The 16,846-nt window shown below is 42.5% G+C and overlaps 4 protein-coding genes across 5 annotated transcripts; 2 read left to right on the top strand and 2 right to left on the bottom strand.

The window, feature by feature from the left end:
- Window positions 1-487: 487 nt before the first annotated feature.
- smg8 (SMG8 nonsense mediated mRNA decay factor) lies at window positions 488-4,308 on the bottom strand. Its single transcript, XM_067229082.1, has 4 exons — window positions 2,775-4,308; window positions 2,432-2,577; window positions 1,406-2,344; window positions 488-968 (listed from the first exon to the last, which is right to left on the bottom strand). The coding sequence occupies exons 1-4, from the start codon at window positions 4,306-4,308 to the stop codon at window positions 756-758; spliced, it is 2,832 nt and encodes a 943-aa protein (XP_067085183.1). The 3' UTR covers window positions 488-755.
- Window positions 4,309-4,588: 280 nt separating this feature from the next.
- On the bottom strand, window positions 4,589-8,775 carry prr11 (proline rich 11). The gene is made up of 10 exons (XM_067228944.1): window positions 8,739-8,775; window positions 7,821-7,930; window positions 7,545-7,701; window positions 7,243-7,365; window positions 6,859-7,116; window positions 6,589-6,690; window positions 6,271-6,380; window positions 5,645-5,704; window positions 5,412-5,508; window positions 4,589-5,298 (listed from the first exon to the last, which is right to left on the bottom strand). The coding sequence occupies exons 1-10, from the start codon at window positions 8,751-8,753 to the stop codon at window positions 5,233-5,235; spliced, it is 1,098 nt and encodes a 365-aa protein (XP_067085045.1). The 5' UTR covers window positions 8,754-8,775; the 3' UTR covers window positions 4,589-5,232.
- A 368-nt stretch (window positions 8,776-9,143) lies between these two features.
- styxl1 (serine/threonine/tyrosine interacting-like 1) lies at window positions 9,144-11,827 on the top strand. Its single transcript, XM_067228942.1, has 8 exons — window positions 9,144-9,255; window positions 9,386-9,447; window positions 9,583-9,688; window positions 9,937-10,070; window positions 10,563-10,708; window positions 10,832-10,929; window positions 11,183-11,295; window positions 11,441-11,827. Exons 1-8 carry the CDS (start codon window positions 9,153-9,155, stop codon window positions 11,570-11,572), a joined length of 894 nt encoding a protein of 297 aa, XP_067085043.1. The 5' UTR covers window positions 9,144-9,152; the 3' UTR covers window positions 11,573-11,827.
- Window positions 11,828-12,100: 273 nt separating this feature from the next.
- Window positions 12,101-16,621, top strand: tmem120aa (transmembrane protein 120Aa). Of its 2 annotated transcripts, none has more exons than XM_067229135.1 (12): window positions 12,101-12,235; window positions 12,884-13,002; window positions 13,190-13,306; window positions 13,456-13,515; window positions 13,623-13,718; window positions 13,969-14,058; window positions 14,969-15,034; window positions 15,124-15,185; window positions 15,361-15,453; window positions 15,547-15,611; window positions 15,920-15,988; window positions 16,133-16,621. In XM_067229135.1, the coding sequence occupies exons 1-12, from the start codon at window positions 12,158-12,160 to the stop codon at window positions 16,244-16,246; spliced, it is 1,029 nt and encodes a 342-aa protein (XP_067085236.1). In that variant the 5' UTR covers window positions 12,101-12,157; the 3' UTR covers window positions 16,247-16,621. The 2 variants fall into 2 exon arrangements, with proteins under 2 accessions (XP_067085236.1, XP_067085235.1); XM_067229134.1 differs by having other exon boundaries at window positions 15,358-15,453.
- The last annotated feature ends 225 nt before the right edge of the window (window positions 16,622-16,846 follow it).

Genomic DNA, 16,846 nt, shown 5'->3' with positions numbered 1-16,846 from the left:
AATGTGAAAAAACTCAAATTAGCATTATGTTTTGCAATAATAGTGGCATTGCTGCTCATGCATATTAATTCACTTTTAAATGGAAATGAAAACGATATCACAATTTTACAGACATTGTGTGTTTTTATGTTCCTCTGTGTCCTGATAAACTTAACTCCCCAGAGTTGCCAAGTGAACCCACTGGCATGGAGTTTCCTAGTGATTGACCAATAGTGACAAAGATCTTGACCAACAGTGTCACCTAGTGGATATAGCAGTATCCCAGTTTGTAACATTAAACTGCTGTAAATAGGAAAGACACGGTTCTGACCCAATTATGGAAAACCAGTTTGGATTTTCTCCTGGACAGATGGCCTTCAGTCTTTTAGTTTACAAAATTAGGTTTGGTTCAGGTTATGCTAGTGTAGCCCACCAGTGTAGACAAGTACTTTGCACTTCAGCCGCCCAGGAATAAGGCTGATTTGGAAGGATTTATTGACAATAATGTATTTATTTCACTTTTTGTACAGAATCCGTAAACAGCAAGACATAATTTACTCTGCCCATGGCACGTCATGAAGTTACAAAATAGGATGAACAAAAAAAAGTTACCTCTAAATAAAGTAGTACATTTGGGATAAGGAATCCCAAGGGAATGGGATTTACTACGAAGACCTACTTCATCTGTTGCTGGAGGTTACCAAGCAACTACAGCAGACATCACAGAGCACAGAGCGAGAACCAAACAGGAGACAAAAAGACTCAGCTTAGCCGAGTTACTGTTGTGGGACGCTAGCCGTGTTAGCGCGCAGGATCCCCCGCAGCACCTTGTAGTTGGTGAGGGGCTGGTTCTCTTTCGGGGGGTAGCAGGGGCCGCGCTCCGTGACATACGAGTAGGGGAACCGTAAGACCCACAAGCCATCAGGGGGGAGCACAAGTTCAGTGTGCTCAGGGTGGAACACCGGGCAGGGAGGAGGGCCTGGTTGCACCTAGAAGAGAGAAGAAGGAACCACAAAGGGGAATTAGGATGCCGGCGCTCAAATGGATGAAACACCCAAGTTGACGACGTATTACTCAGCAGTTTGTTTGATTACTCAGCAGTCACTTAACGATGAGGTTTGTCATGCGAGATCAAAACGCCTGAAGACCAGATTTGACATGCACATTTTTCCTTAAGCGAATGCTTGGTGCTCCTCAAGTACCCCCTGTCCTGCATGTTTGAGATGTTTCCCTGCTCCAACAGACCTGATTCAAATGAATGGGTCGTTAGCAGGCTTCTGCATAACTAGATAACGACCCATTCATTTGAATCAGGTGTGTTGGAGCAGGGAAACATCTCAAACATGCAGGACAGGGGATACTTGAGGACCAGGGTTGAGAACCACTGCTCCATTCAGTGTGTTTTCGGTCGCCGTCCCCCGCTCACCTGTGGGTTGAGAGTGATCTCCAGAGGAGCGTCTGGCACCACGACAAAGAGTCGTGCCAGCTGGGCGTAGTGAGGTTTCAGCCCCCGGCCCTGGGCAGGAGAGGGTATATAGAGCGGCATGTCAGTATTCAATGTCCTCGTCGCTGGTTCCTTGGCTCCTCCCGGTCCCAGCACCTTCACGATCTTGTCCGGCCCGGAGCTGAAGAAACGGCGCCCTCTGCTGTCCTCGTACTCGAAGCCCACAAAGGCTCGGGCCATGTCGTCTCGTCGTCTTCCCCGCCCCAGTCCACCGGCGCTTCCCCGTTTCCCAGACAGGGACTTGTTGGGGGCGGGCCAGGAGGAGGAGCTACCGTCCAGGGGCTCGGCCAATCCCGCGTCCTCCTCGGACCGAGAACGAATCACCACGTCCCAAGGCAGCAGGAAGGACGAGCCGGGCAGGAAGCCGGGTTGTTCGAGACCGGTGTGGCAGTTGTAGGCTTTCGCTGGGCCTAGTTTGACCAGGGACCAGCTGGAGAACTTGGGAAGCAAGCCCTTGGGGCAGCCTAAGTGGAGCATGCCTGGTAGGTACTCTACTGTGGAGGGCTGGCGGTCCACCAGACTGGGCCTCTTCTGTGGGCCCTGGGCCTCGCTGCCCTCTCCATCCCCATACGGCCCAAGGCTATCTGTGGACTGGCCCAAGCTGAGGGCCAGGCTGAGGCTGGTGCTTTCTCCTGGGGTATGGGAGTGGGTGGTGGTGGTGGTGGTGGTAGTGGTGGTAGTGGCGGCAGCAGGGGGCTCCCTCTCCTTCAGCCCTTCCCCATCCGAGGGCCCTGACGCCGGGCCAGAACCCTCAGAGGGCATGGGCGCATCGTCACATGCCGGGGCCGGGTCGAGGGTGCTTGGTTGGAAGACGGGGAACTCGATCCGCTCTAGCTTTCCACAGCATTTCTCCTCTAGCATCTGAGGGGGACACACTGTTACACAACTTTCCCAGGTCTCACAGTATGTCACCATGTCTGCTGAGTTCCTTGAGGCATGAATACTAACCTGAAAGAAGTCATAGTTGGCAGCCTGGATGTCGAAGGGGTCCTCGCGAGGCGCTTGCTTCCGGCCGCAGTTGCAGGAGCTGGTAGATCGCCCCCTGCTGTTGTGGTGGAGTACGGGAGGGTTGCAGTCCATCTCAGGCTTCTCACCTGTAAAAAAAAAAAACTGTCATAAGATTCAAGAATAATAATAATAAGAGATACAAACTGTCAATGAAACTTCCGTAATCCCTAGTCACCAAATCACAATGCTGGAATGTCTGCATTAGTTTGCTCCCCCATAACTGCACTTCAATCAGAACTGAGGTTTTTTTTCTTTTTCTTGGGAGAAGTATTAGAGCCTTTACCTGGCTGTGGAAGCAGATGAAACTTGTGGACACAGTGTTGGTCCGTGAGGCTGCGCTCCTCGCACAACTGGTGCCCGTTGCTCCAGAACTTGTAGCAGTCTTCGTGCAGCTGCAAGGCGTAGCGCTGGAAAGCGACCCCTCGCGCATGCTGGCTGTAGACCCTCAGGGCTAGAGCAAGCTGGTTTTTGTGGACTGTTGTGGTGTAATTGTGGGGAAGGTTGGACTGGTAAGCACTGTGGGCCAATGGCAATGCTTTTTGACACCTGTTCTCTGAAAACTTGGCGTCTGCATCGAGGAACCCCTCCAGCACTTTCAGCTGAGCCTGCACTTTGATTGCGAGCTCTGCGGTTTCTTCTTCCGTGTTGTCAATCATGACCTGGTACAGTCTAGAAGCTACTTGTGCCCATTTGGAGTAGGTTGGCAGTTCAAAGTGCGAAGGCTGTGGGTTGCGACCGACACTGTCATCAAAGCCTTTCTTGGTAAGTACAAGTTCTACATGTTGCCATAGGAACTCTTTTAAAGTGCAGTCTACTAACTGACCACCCGGTGATATACTGCTGCTTTCCACAGTGAAAGAGGGTTGTCTTGCTGAATGACGCATCTGTTGATAGCGTCTTGGCCCAGATACAGAGGTGTTGGTGTCATTTTCACGCAGGGCACAGTTGGAACGCAATTGACTCAGCAAAGCACCCACTGGGTCCTCTTCTGCTCCTGGTATCACATAAACAAACGCCTGATTTGCAGGTACAGTGAACAAGCAGTTGCTGCTTTGGTTTGTGAGAACTCGACTTTTTCGGAAAATGCGGTAGATTTGGTCCTCCAGAGCGTGTTGAAGACGTCTACGTGGGGAGTGCTTTTTCGGCTTGTCTGGGTTTCCACCTGCATCCATGCCGTTTCCACCAGAACCACTAACTCTCATAGCTCCGTTCATTTGAAATACAAAGAGCAGACGTGGGGGACATGGGCGGCAGTTCAACTTCCATTCTTTAGATATGGGAGAGTCCTTTATGGCAGCGCGCAGTAATGGTAAAGCTTTTTGACGAAACGCATCTAGAGCACGGAACAATCTGTCATAAGAAACATCGAACGAACACGTAGGGTGGACAAGAAGAAGAACATGGCAAAGAGAGAACAGATAGAGCAGATGCAGACAGTGCTGTTTATCTGCTCCTTTCCAGAACTCGTGCGCTTCAGAGTGTCCAATTCCTGCACTAAGTGACTCACAAGCTCGCAGAAGCTGTTGGTTGTCACACACTGATGTCATTATTAAATACAATACGCGATTTTCCTGGCTGTAGTATGCCTGTATAAGACTTCCACCGCTCTGGATTTCCGTCTCGTCGATCCCACCAAAGAGAGGGAAGATGTGCTTGTCCGCCAGCGTGTTAATAAGGGATTCTTTTGGTGACCCGGGTTGCATTGCGCTTTTACCAAATACACCCAGGACACATAGCCCTTCATCTTTGTACAGAGCATCTTCAATAACCTCCGATTGTAAGAGCGAAGCGACACTCAGGGGAGCAGCCATGTTCATGCCTACAGTAAATGTAATAGCAAGCAACACGGACAATTAACAGCTGCGCACATCCAACACTTCCGGGAACGTCAGATGTAATTTACCGTGCAGTTATCATAGCCATTCTGTGTTCCACTGTTTAGACATATTCAGAAAAAGCAACATATATTTATATAAATTATTTATACAGAAAAACATGACAAGAATGCACGATGATGATATAGAAACATTTAATTTCATTTAGACGTACAAGGAAACATTGTAACAGACATTTTATTATGTTGTAAAAAAGGCACAATAGTAGTTATGAGACGTTAAAAAGGAAAATACATGTAGATGTAAACAGTTTTCTTTGGTTACAGTAACATGAGAAATACTGCAATAAGCTTTTCAGGGTACAGGACAGATAAAAGACGCACATAACAATCATATAAAATGTCTCACAAGCTGATTTTAACACGTTCCCTTACATAACATTTATAGTGATTACCTCACAAAATATACTTAACACTTAATAAATGAAAGAGTGAACTCTGTAATTCACTCAGTTGTGAGTTTAGTTAACTCAACAAAAAAGTTTTACCACAAAATGTGAATGGTTTTCTGTCAGCCCTTTAAACCAGATATTTAATTGCAAAATTGGATTATTTCACAAATGTATTAAGAAAGCAGTCATCATCGAAACTCTGCTTGGCTAAAACATTTTGCAAAGATGCAAGCCACTATTCAGTACTCATATTTCATCCTCACCATATTGCACAATTCTGCAGTGTATAAGCAAGCAAGCATAAGGAAATTGTGCAAATGCATTGTGCAAGTGTCAAAGAGACAATTCTCAAGAAACACCCTTTCCTCTTTCAAGGACACAGTTGCTTTTAACCATTCATACACATCCTTCCCACCTTATCCAAATTGCCAGCCACGTCTTGAGAAAACCTCTATTCAATCGTCATCAAAGCTTTCATTTGTATTTGTAGACGTTGGAGAGGGTCCTCTTGGCAAAGCACTCTGAAAGGCAAAAATAAATCAAACAAACGTGTTACTTCACAACATACATATAGAACACATGGGCCCACATGTGTTCTATACAAATGTGGTTCACGTTAGAATGAGTGACGAACCTTGAACTTGCGCCTCAGAGCCTGGGTCATGATGGGTGTGAGGCCTGTCCCTGTTTCCATGTTTTCCTTATTGAGCAGTGGAGTTCCACCGGGACTCCTAGAGAGAGAGAAAAAAAAAAAAGATTTAAATGAAGAAAACATTTTAATCAATGTTACGGTTTGTAAAGTGTACTATAAAGGGGAAAAGCCTACTGTGGAGCGTACAATAATTTATGACCAAGCTTATTACTGACCTGTTGATATAAACTCTCTTCAATGGTGGGCGCAAATTCATAGGGCTTCGATTTGGTGTTCTACAGTGAAAATTAAGGAATCAAAATTCAAGCAATATTACATTTAGTCATTTAGCAGACACTCTTATCCAGAGCGACTTACAGTAAGTACAGGGACATTCCCCTGAGGCAAGTAGGGTGAAGTGCCTTGCCCAAGGACACAACGTCATTTGACACGGCCGGGAATCGAACCAGCGACCTTCTGATTACTAGCCCAATTCTCTAACCGCTCAGCCACCTGACTCCCTGATATCTTGAGATACGTATACAACATACGTTTTCCGTTATACGATCATTACTTAACTCAGTGGTTCTCAATCCTGGTCCTCGGGCCCCCCTGCCCCGCATGTTGACTCAAATATATGGGTCATTATCCAGCTCAACAGAAGCCTGATAACAACCCATTCATTTGAATCAGGTGTGTTGGAGCAGGAAAACATCTAAACATCCATGCAGGCTAGGGGGGCATAAGGACCATGATTGAGAACCACTGACGAAACTATCGTTAAACAACAAAACAGTATGTACAATGTAGAACAATCTGAGAGTATATTAATGAACAAGAGTAGCATGTAAGGGTGTAGTACCTGCTGATGCTGAAACGGACTTTTGGGAACAGGTCACCGTGAGAGCGTTTCAGACGCACTGTTTGCAGGTCTGCTAAAGTGACCAGAGGGGTTCGCATCTTCTCTGGAGACTTTTGTAGAAAACATGACTCAGTATAGGCACAATATCAAATGAGTTACCATCAGAGCAATCCCATACAAGCTCTTTCAAATTTACCTCCGGGCCACAAGGGTTAAAACAAACAAGTATTGGCTAGACATTGCATACATTTGAGATGACCTCATAAACTAGGAAGGGCATGACAATGGATGACAAAGGAATTGTAAAATAATGCTTACTTTAACTTTTCGGCTGTTGCGTGGGACGACTTTTTTCAGTTTGACAGCCTGCAAGTCCCTGACAGTCACAGCAACAAGTGCGTCCTGCTTTTCCTTAGCGATCTGGGAGTTAAAAAACAAAGTAAAACAAATAAAGTTGTACTATATTCAGATTACAGGTACGATAACTACAAATGATCCGTAGCAGTCAGCAATCAACCAGCATGATCTGTGAGAACGCTTGGCCACGTATTATAATAACATATTTTTGGTAGAAGTTTAGGGAACTACCTGTAGACTATTGGAGGACAGTGTCCTTTTAGCAACGAAGGGTTGCAGGACAGTGATGGACGGAGGAGGAGGCGGTGGTGGTGGTGGGGGAGGAGGAGGTGGTGGTGGAGCGGGCGGTGTGAGAATTGGATCCACACTGGATCCATAGGCCAACATCAGAGATGATGAAGGAGGAGGATGGGGTGGGAGCTCTAAAGGAAGTGGACCACCAACCAAAGAGCCGTGGCACTGACAAACAGTCTGGGCAGCACCTTTCTCCTTTTGACAAAAGGGATTCGTGAAGACAAACACGGTATTAATATTTCTCGTGTGCTTTGTGTAAGGTCAACATTAAGTGGACCTGTGTATAATTCCTAGTGTGCATGGAAATATAACAATTCCAACCTGGAGAGTAGAATGCAAGGCTCCCATCTCCTTCTGCAATTCCGCCATTTGATTTTGAAGAGTCTTTATTTGTTGAGTGTAACTTCTCCAAAAGAATATGGCATTCACAAATCCAGTAAACACCTGCACTCAAAGTAAAATACATAAATAAAAGAAAAAGGTTAATTCAACACATCCCCATTTGTGTAATAACATCACTGTAATGTGTACTTCTTTTCAAGGGACCTTGTCTTTAAACTGACACAGGCAGATTATAAATCAAGCACCAGGGTCAGGACTTTAGCGTTACAGTGAGAACATACCCGACACAGTTGGTTCTTGGAGACTTGATATGCACTGCAAACCGCACGCAGCAGCCACCGCACATCCAGTAAAGGAACCCATTTTTGTGCGGTCTTTAAATGGGCGTCTTCAATCTGGTCTGGGCTGGTTTTCCTAATCGATTCACACTTGTCATGTCTGAAGAAAAACAAAACGAACCACAATGATCCAAAATGGGTTAGTCTGTAGTTTCTTCTTGATGTAGTATTGTACACCTAGAAAACCACAACAAACTCATGATGTGCTTAGTGACTCACTGTATTTCTGTGTTTGGTTCTGGAATGGTCTGTGTTCGTTTAGTCAATAACGCCCATCGTCTACTGCTGTTCCTCTTTTTCCTCCGTCGTATGAAGGCTTTGCTTGGTCCCTGTAGTACACAACATGGACAACAATCAAGGTGACATGTACTTTAACTGGCTTGCTAACTGTAGGACAGGCATTAAAGACAGAGCTACAACGGAAGGTTAAATAAACACCTCGCAGAAAATGAGAGACCAAAACTAAAAAGTGAATAACAGGCTACCAGGCTACTTTAACAGTTATTAACAGACGCCTATAAGAAAGAATGGTCCTGCTTAAAAGCATAATATCCTCCAGTCTGCTGGGGTTGTTATTTTTTGCCTTGTTTTTTTGAAAAGCCATTAAAAAAAACTAAAGTCACACTCACTGCTGAGTTGACATTCTTCTGAGACTAATGGATCAACTACATTCTTTGACATTTGAATAGCATCCATGAACGCCACGCAGATTTCCCACACTGTCAAAAAGCCGTTTGTCTTACTGTAATTGATAACTTTGATCACTGCAGTAAGACACTGGGCAGTACAAGACACGCTAACGGAAGTAGGATAGTTTAGTGTTTGGTACAATTAAAAACGTTCAAAAACACGATGATTATAAAAAAGGTTATTTCATTGCATTATAGTTCATATGTTATGCAATTCCAAAATCCCCCCAGGAATAACCGTTAAACCCGCATTTCAGGAATTCGATTTAACAGATTTGTCCTCCCTAGGTTACCTCTAGTCTACTAGTACAGTAGTTAGCCTACTACTGTTAGCCAAAGTTAGCTAGTACCTAGCTAGCAGTAGTATATTTTCGCACATTCAGATAGTTAGGCTCTCCACCTCTGCGTATGCAAAATATATATCTATATATATCCCACGGTGACATACCCATGATCCAGCCATAAATCGTGATAATCAGCGAATGAAATTGTAATTTGCTAGCTGCTGCTTGCAATTTAGCAAATGGATTTCAAATTTAGTACTGAATATTTGTCCACCAACCGGACAGAGTTTAACGAACGACTGGAAAAGTACACCATTTGATAGGCTACCAGGAATAGGGGGAGGAACTAAAATAACCAATCACAGATGTTACATTGTTGCCAAGCAACAAAACCTATACAAACACGTGCCTTTCCACAAACGTAACTTGCTAGCCTAATAACAAACTAGCATTTTCTGCCGAAAGTCTTCTTTCCTTGAGAATGCTTTCTAAATAACGAGGAAGTGTGCCTAAACAGATGGGCCATCTAAAGTGAGAACATACAGCAACTCCACACATCTGTTTTGTAGATTCCCACAATGGCTGGGACTATTTTTTGTGAGCCTTCTGACCTATACAACCTTCTCAACCAATACAACCGCCTCTCAAGACTTGCCGAGTTCAACTACCTCTGTTTGATCGGTAAGAATCAGGGATAGGTAGGATCGTTCAGTAGCCTATATCATTGCATAAGTTAAGTAAGGTTGATCAAGAAGAGTCCTTGTTCAAGAGATGGACATCTCACAATGACAAATCTACATGTTCCCTCTAGATGCCCGTGCTAAAGGACAATACAATGCAAGCCACATCATTGCTGCACGAAATGCACACTGGGTAGCTACCGATATCACATCGCACTTTGTCCAATCAACGATCATTTATTGACAAAAGTGTAGACCTACATGTGGTCATCACGTTGTTTGTATCGACGCTGATTAATAATTTAAATACTTGACATTTACTCTACAGGATACAAATGGTACATTTGTTATGCCTGAAGGAGTGGAAGTGGAGAGCATGCGGTATATTGTGGTCTATGACAGCAATACCAGTTCTTTGCCAGGTTCCATTCCAGGTGAGAAGTCCATTCTGATGACAGTTTAGAGTTCCAATGATTAAAGCTACAATGACAAATCGTTAGTTTTAATGATTCAAATTAATTTTCATTTTATATTGTAAAGGAGAACACATATTATTTTCAACTTGTCCTAATTGACATATCACTTGTTTTTATAGGACAAATCCAATGGGCATATAGGGCCTACATTAAGCATTAGGTGGAGTGACATCAACCACTGATATTATATTTGTCTGAGATTTCAGGTGAAGCTATTGCATGTGCAGAGGCCTTGACAAAAGCAAGCCAATATCCTGTCCAAATCCTGAAGGGAGGTTTTCAACGCTTCTCAGCCTATTATCCTTTCTTCAGAACACAGAAGATCCTTTATACTGTTAAGGTAATAATTCCTCTAAACGTTACTTGCAAAAGTGTTAAGTCACCAGAAAATCGAACTGGCCACCTCAGAGCCCCACACAATTGAATCTGTGTGCAATTATGTGAACAAGGTGTGGAATAAACAGTTGGCAAAGCCTGCAAGGATTTAACCACACAGCAGTCAGAGGCCTTTGCTGAGGCAGCATGCGGTATAGGGGGCAGATGGCTGGTTGCTGTTTACTCCAATGATCCTCTGCACTGCTTTCACAGCCCCTGGAGAGCCTTCATTGTATAAATGATTCTTTATTCTTTTAATCAGTTCGGTGTGTGGTTGCCTTAGAATGCAAAACGGCATCAGCTAACTATCGCAGACTTATGAGCAGTTCCGTGCAGCAGTTGACATAATTCCGATTCTAATTTTGATTCATTTTGTTCTTCTTTACTCTGTCCACAGCTTCAGATTTTTTTGCACACTACTGTATGTTTGAAATGTGTCAAATTTGTAATTTTGTAGGAGTTGGAGAGCCTGAAGCCTTATCCAGTGGAGATCTTGCAAGGCCAACTCTATATGGGAGATTTCAAGCAGGCCATAAACCCTCACATCCTCAAAGACCTGAAAATAAACGCCCTGGTCAATGTTTCGGAGGACAACAGTCTTTTGTGAGCGAAAATGTGTACATGAACACATCTGTACATGGACATGTACAAACATCACCGTCATGTGGATTATTGGATAATTCTAGTTAACGTCTTTAATTAACAGTAGTTAAATTGTTTTTTCAGGTTTGAAAAAGGAAACCATACCGTCCTTCACATCTGTGTGAGCGATTCAGTCGAGGATAATTTGTACTCAAGTTTTGAGCGGATATGTGTTTTCATTGGTAGGCATCCATCGTTCAGGTCGAGCTTATCATCTTGGGGAACTGCAAGGGATCCATTAGTTGTGACTGTGGTTTAGCACCTCGAAACAAGAAATTAAATATTATTATAATACATTTTATTTAATTGATGTGGTGGATATTCGACTAACTTTAGGCACATAGTACAACTGTGTAAAACCTTCTCTGATAAGGTGTATTTTTTGCCTCCTCGTGATTAATTAATGTACCATCTTTCTTATACTACTTTCATTAGGGACCCGTATCAACACAGGGTATGCTGTCTTGATATTTTCGAGTCATGGCATTAGCCGCTGTAGTACCGTGGTTATGGCCTTCCTAATGCACCACTTAAAGTACACTTTAAAGGCAAGTTCTGTTTACGTACTTAACTGTATCATTTGGAATGTGGCATGTGAAATGATGCCTGGCAATATCAGGTGTAGTTTGACTTTCGATGGTCTGTATTCTGCAATGCTCTGTAATTATATTGATATCCCTCTACTCATTGCAGGAGGCCTGGCAGCATGTTCTTCGATGTAGAACCAACATGAGGCCAAACCGGGGGTTTGTGGAGCAGCTCTCTGATTGGGAGTTAAAGACACTGGGACGAAGAATAACAGACGTGGCTGAGCCTCACTTTTAAGGAATTGCCAAAGTTTCCCTGTTTAGTGATATACACAATGTATCAATGACTTCTGACGAAAAAACCCTGCAATACAGATTATTGGTCAAGTGGTAATTAAAAAACACAAATATTTGCAAGTCCTGTGTATACTCAAAATATATTAAAACAACTGTTTCAAAGATAGAAAATAATAGTTCATAATAGAAAATCTGATATTTATAATACACTGAGTAGGCTTTAATCTGTGTACTTCTCATAAAATACACACACTTTTTGCGCATATGGAATAAACATGCACTAAAAGCCGTGGATCTTACCTCATAAAATGTTTACATTTTACGTTGATACTTTTACTCAATATAATTGATCCATGTGAACAGTAGCTGAATACGTTGTAGCTCTAAAAATGCAGGCACCGCCCCCCAAACAGCTGTTCTATTGTTCGAATGTGCTCATTGGTTCCGACCACAGCTTGGGGAGGGCGGGGAAAACAAGATCGTTATTACGTTACCTCATTGGCTGAAATAGTTAAACTAGAAGCAGACTACGTCGCAGAAGTGGCTGAGGTGTAAAAAGTGGCCTGTCTTAAACGTCAATAGCAAAATGTTATTTAGTCCATCGGGTATATCTGAATGTGTTCAGGAGTGGAACGATCTTGAAAAGGACTATCAACATGTCCAGGTAAGGGGTTGTGTGCTTTGATACTTCAACCTTGTTTACTAGAAGTTATGAAAAGACAGAAGCAGTTGGTTCAACTTGCTGTCAATCATTTGCCAGACAAGGCTAACAAATCTGTTGCTAGTGCTACAGTTAGTGTGCACCAAACTATGTTTTTTAATGTACATTGTTTTACACTCTGGAATTGAGGACTGTGTATGCAAGCAGTTTTAACAGCTTAATTGGATTATCTGAAAGCCATTAAGTGAAGCTAACATTTATTTAGACACACGTCTAAATACGGCAATAAACTTGAAATCTTTATAAGCTTTCCTCATCGTGTATAGTGTAGGCCAACATGCCAGAATAGACACGTGTTGAGAATAGCTTCACCATTCTGAAGCAAGACCATACAAGTCTGTACAATTTCTCAAAATGGATTGCGAGACTATAAAGGACATGCTTCCAAGTATTGCTACTTGAAATTAGTACCAGTTCCCTAGTGTGAAAGCAATAGGCAATTATTGGTTTTGTGGTGCAATATCCCTTAAAGAGTAAACATGTCTGGTCTAAAAGCATTTCTGATCATTCAAACGGACATCGATTGTATTGAATGCTCTGTGTGTCAGCAGGGAAGCTTTTCACCTTTTCCTTTTTGATTTGACCCATAAGGAGACTCACCGTTTGTATAAACAGAAGCTGGAGGAGGTGTCAAAACTACAACAAAGCTGCTCAACTGCTATTACACGGCAAAGGAAGAAATTAAAGGAGCTGACTGTGTCACTAGAAGAGTGGGTATTAAGCCATTACATTTATGATTTGACTAGCATGTTAAAATCAATTCTTCAGCTCCACTCTTGGGGGGAAAGTGTCTTGCATGTAGTTCTAACCGTGATCAAACTTTTGCTGAGGTAACATAACTTTATCAAGTGTTGTCTTTCTATGTAATGATCTATTTTCCTCAATGTTTACGTCAAGATGCAAGGAGAAACTGACTCCAGAAGAAATGAATGTGATAGATGGGATCCAGGAATCTATCAGGGATAGGCCAAATGTTTTCTTTGAGATGGAGTCTTTCCTGCCAAAGAAGAATGGGTAAAATAGATAAGAACCTTAACCATGTTTTGCATGGCAGTTTAAGATTACATTGTACTTTGGAAATGCGATACTGTCAGTATTGCCTTTCAACATCCTTATAAGTGGATCAAATTTGAAATGACTAACTACTTTCGTTTCCTGTTCAGACTATACCTCAGTCTGGTTTTAGGAAATGTGAATGTAACGCTACTCAACAAACAATCCAAGTTGGTGAATGTATTTATTTATTTATTTTAGCCAAATAGTGTAACAATCAATCTTTTCCTGTGTGTATACAAAAAAAAATACCCTTTCTCTCTTTTCTCTCTACCAGATTTGCCTACAAAGATGAATATGAGAAATTTAAATTGATCCTGACAGTAATCCTCTTCGTCTTCTCCTTCACATGTCGCTTTGTGGTCAGCTACAGGTAAGTCAGGAGTCATGGAGTCAGGTGGCTGAGCGGTTAGGGAATCGGGCTAGTAATCAGAAGGTTGCTGGTTCGATTCCCGGCCGTGCAAAATGACATTGTGTCTTGGGCAAGGCACTTCACCCTACTTGCCTCGGGGGAATGTCCCTGTACTTACTGTAAGTCGCTCAGGATAATAGCGTTTGCTAAATGACTAAATGTAAGTCAGTTGATATTACTCTCTCCATCAATTAACCTTTTTTTTTTCCAGAGCCCTAGATGCGCTCTTCAACTTCCTGTTGGTATGGTATTACTGTACTCTAACCATCAGGGAAAGCATCCTCATCAGTAATGGCTCCAGGTCAGTATCTGACAACCTAGCGAGAACTGGCAGGCAGACATTGCTCTAGTTTGTCAAATGAGCTGTAGATGCTGCAACTGACCAGCCTTCTGATAAGGTGCTGCAACGTCAGTCAACACACACAAAAATGACTCCCTTTCAAGGCTCTTCTCGCCGTTGCTGCAAACTTAATCGAACTTTGTGACTTTTACCACACAGCCTCTTTAGTCTGTTTTCGGAGAGCTTCCTTTATTAGTCTGGCATAATAACTTTATAACTTTTAAAATGTCGGTTTGTGATGAAAACAAAAGTAAGACCTTGTGGTTGTGGGATGACCTCCTCCACTCGCTATCTCAAGCTGACTGACCAATTACACACCTTACATATATCAAACATTATTCATGTTACAGTTATTCAATGGGAAAATAGTATGGTCATATTTAATTCGATAGCAAAATTCTATAATATTACCAAGGTTGTCAGCCCTAATAGAAATAAGCATGCAAATAAACTCTTAAGATGTGTGTTATAAACTATTCTGTACTCATTTTTATTGAAGCAACACTTCTAACTTTTACAATGCTTCCCCTGCAATGTACTATTTACTTTCTACACGTGGTCCAGCAAGACAGAGAGCTTCTGTGGCCATCTCGTGACACAAGTCTTGTGTAGAGGCTGCTTTGTTTTCCGAGTGTGGTAGTCCTTGTGTGTCAACACACAAGTCTCCTTGTCCTCACATTGGACAGAGTTTTGTGTGACTCTGTGCTACCATGTGCAGCGTATACCTGCATTCCTGCATTCATACAATAACATTAGCATTATGAATGCAGTCATTGATGCATGGAAATTGATGTTTTTGTATTCTACTCTATGTGGTCTTACATTTTACATGTGTAGGTTGCCCTGTCAACTCGTTTATTTTGTACTTCAGAATCAAGGGCTGGTGGGTGTTTCATCACTATGTATCTACTTTTCTCTCTGGGGTCATGCTGACGTGGTGAGTATACAGTCCCAGCCTTCTACATCGGTAATGGTTCTGGTAGGATGGCCCCCAGTCCCGACTAACTGTCCACTGTCTCTCTCCAGGCCTGAAGGGAAACTGTACCAGATGTTTAGAAGTCAGTTCCTCACCTACTGCTTGTACCAAAGTAAGAGAAAAGATGCAAAGTGAGAAATATAATGACTGTGTGAATCATTTTGTGACCAGATACTTAATATTTGTGTTCAAAAGGAGTCAATCTTGATATTACCCATTGATTATGGCTATATTGACATTAGGCACTTGTGATTTAGCATGATTTTGTTTTGTGTCATTCAAAGTAGGATTTGTGCAGTTCCTCCAATACTATTACCAGAGTGGCTGTCTGTACAGACTTCGAGCTCTAGGAGAACGACACAACATGGACTTGACAGTTGGTGAGCGAGAAAAGGACCACATTACAAATGCAGTACATTTCTGTGCAATGTTTTCATTGGCTCGTTACTAATATAATCTTAGCTCTACATTAGAGGGTTTCCAGTCTTGGATGTGGCGAGGCCTGACCTTCCTCCTTCCCTTCCTGTTCTTCGGTCATGTGAGTGTCACGTTCCCCCTGTAGTGCACACCTAAGACCTTTTGTATCCACTCTCAAGCTCACACAGCTACACCACATGACACTTGAAAGGTCACAGAGTCATTATTTCCTTGGTCTTACTTTCAGTCTGCTGAGCTGTTTTGTTTTATTTAATGTAATTGTTTTTATCTATAATTTTTTTGTGAGTGGGTACATGACAACTGTTGTTTGTCTTTTGACTTTGGCAATAGTGTCAGGGTTAATACTGGACGCTGTGCTGCATGTGCCTGTTGAGCCTGTGTGTGACAGCCATGCTCTGTGTGTTGTAGTTCTGGCAGCTCTATAATGGAGTCACACTCTTCCGAATGGCTCAGCTCCCAGAATGTAAAGAGTGGCAGGTCAGTGAAAACATTCGAAAAGCCACGGCTGTTCTATTATCAGTTTCATCATTTCGACTTACAGTATTCAACCCATTATGGTGTCGATGCATAACCTTTACCTACGCTTTGTGTGTGTGTGTGTGTGTGTGTTTTGACACCCAGGTTGTTATGTGTGGTTGCTCCTACCTGGCACTGTTTATGGGGAACTTCTTCACCACGCTCGGAGTGGTTTACCAGAAGTACATGAACAACCAGGACAAATCCAAAAGCCTCTAAGACTGGAACAGTAACCGACGACGAGACATTGATACAATGAATAGAGATGACGTGTGCAATTTGTGTTTTACTGTAGGCTACTAATTAGCTATTTATTTGTTTATTTTACTAGTTCTTTGTTCTCTGTTTACATTACCCCTGGCATATTTAAATGCTTATTTTGTTGTGTTCACCATTCTGTTATCTGTTACATTAAAGAGGCTTGTCTAAAGTGTTTGGTACACCCTGAGGATGTTTAAATATGTGTACATATGGAACAGGAAAAACAAATAGGTCATGGAGTGTACTGACAATCACTTAGATGTTATAAATACAGAAATGTGAACATTTGGGGTCGTTTTATGACTTTGAAATAAAAAGCATCTTTGAAATCTACCCACTAAATGTTTGATTGATCAAAGTATATATTGCTCACACAAAACATGATCTGTAACATGCTGCACTGTCACATTTTCTGGTGAAATTGTGTTAATCATCAATGAGATTCAACATTATAGTCTAAAAGTTTATCATGTGCCAGTCTGAAATCTGTCATTATGTTGAATATACTCCCCACAAGCCACAGAGTCTGTCTGCAGATTGTTTATTTAAAAAAATGCT

The sequence above is a fragment of the Osmerus mordax genome, chromosome 25, assembly GCF_038355195.1.
Source record: "Osmerus mordax isolate fOsmMor3 chromosome 25, fOsmMor3.pri, whole genome shotgun sequence".
In the NCBI taxonomy this organism is placed as follows: Eukaryota; Metazoa; Chordata; class Actinopteri; order Osmeriformes; family Osmeridae; genus Osmerus; species Osmerus mordax.
The sequence above is the reverse complement of the archived record's forward strand: the minus strand, read 5'-3'. Positions and strand labels throughout refer to the sequence as shown.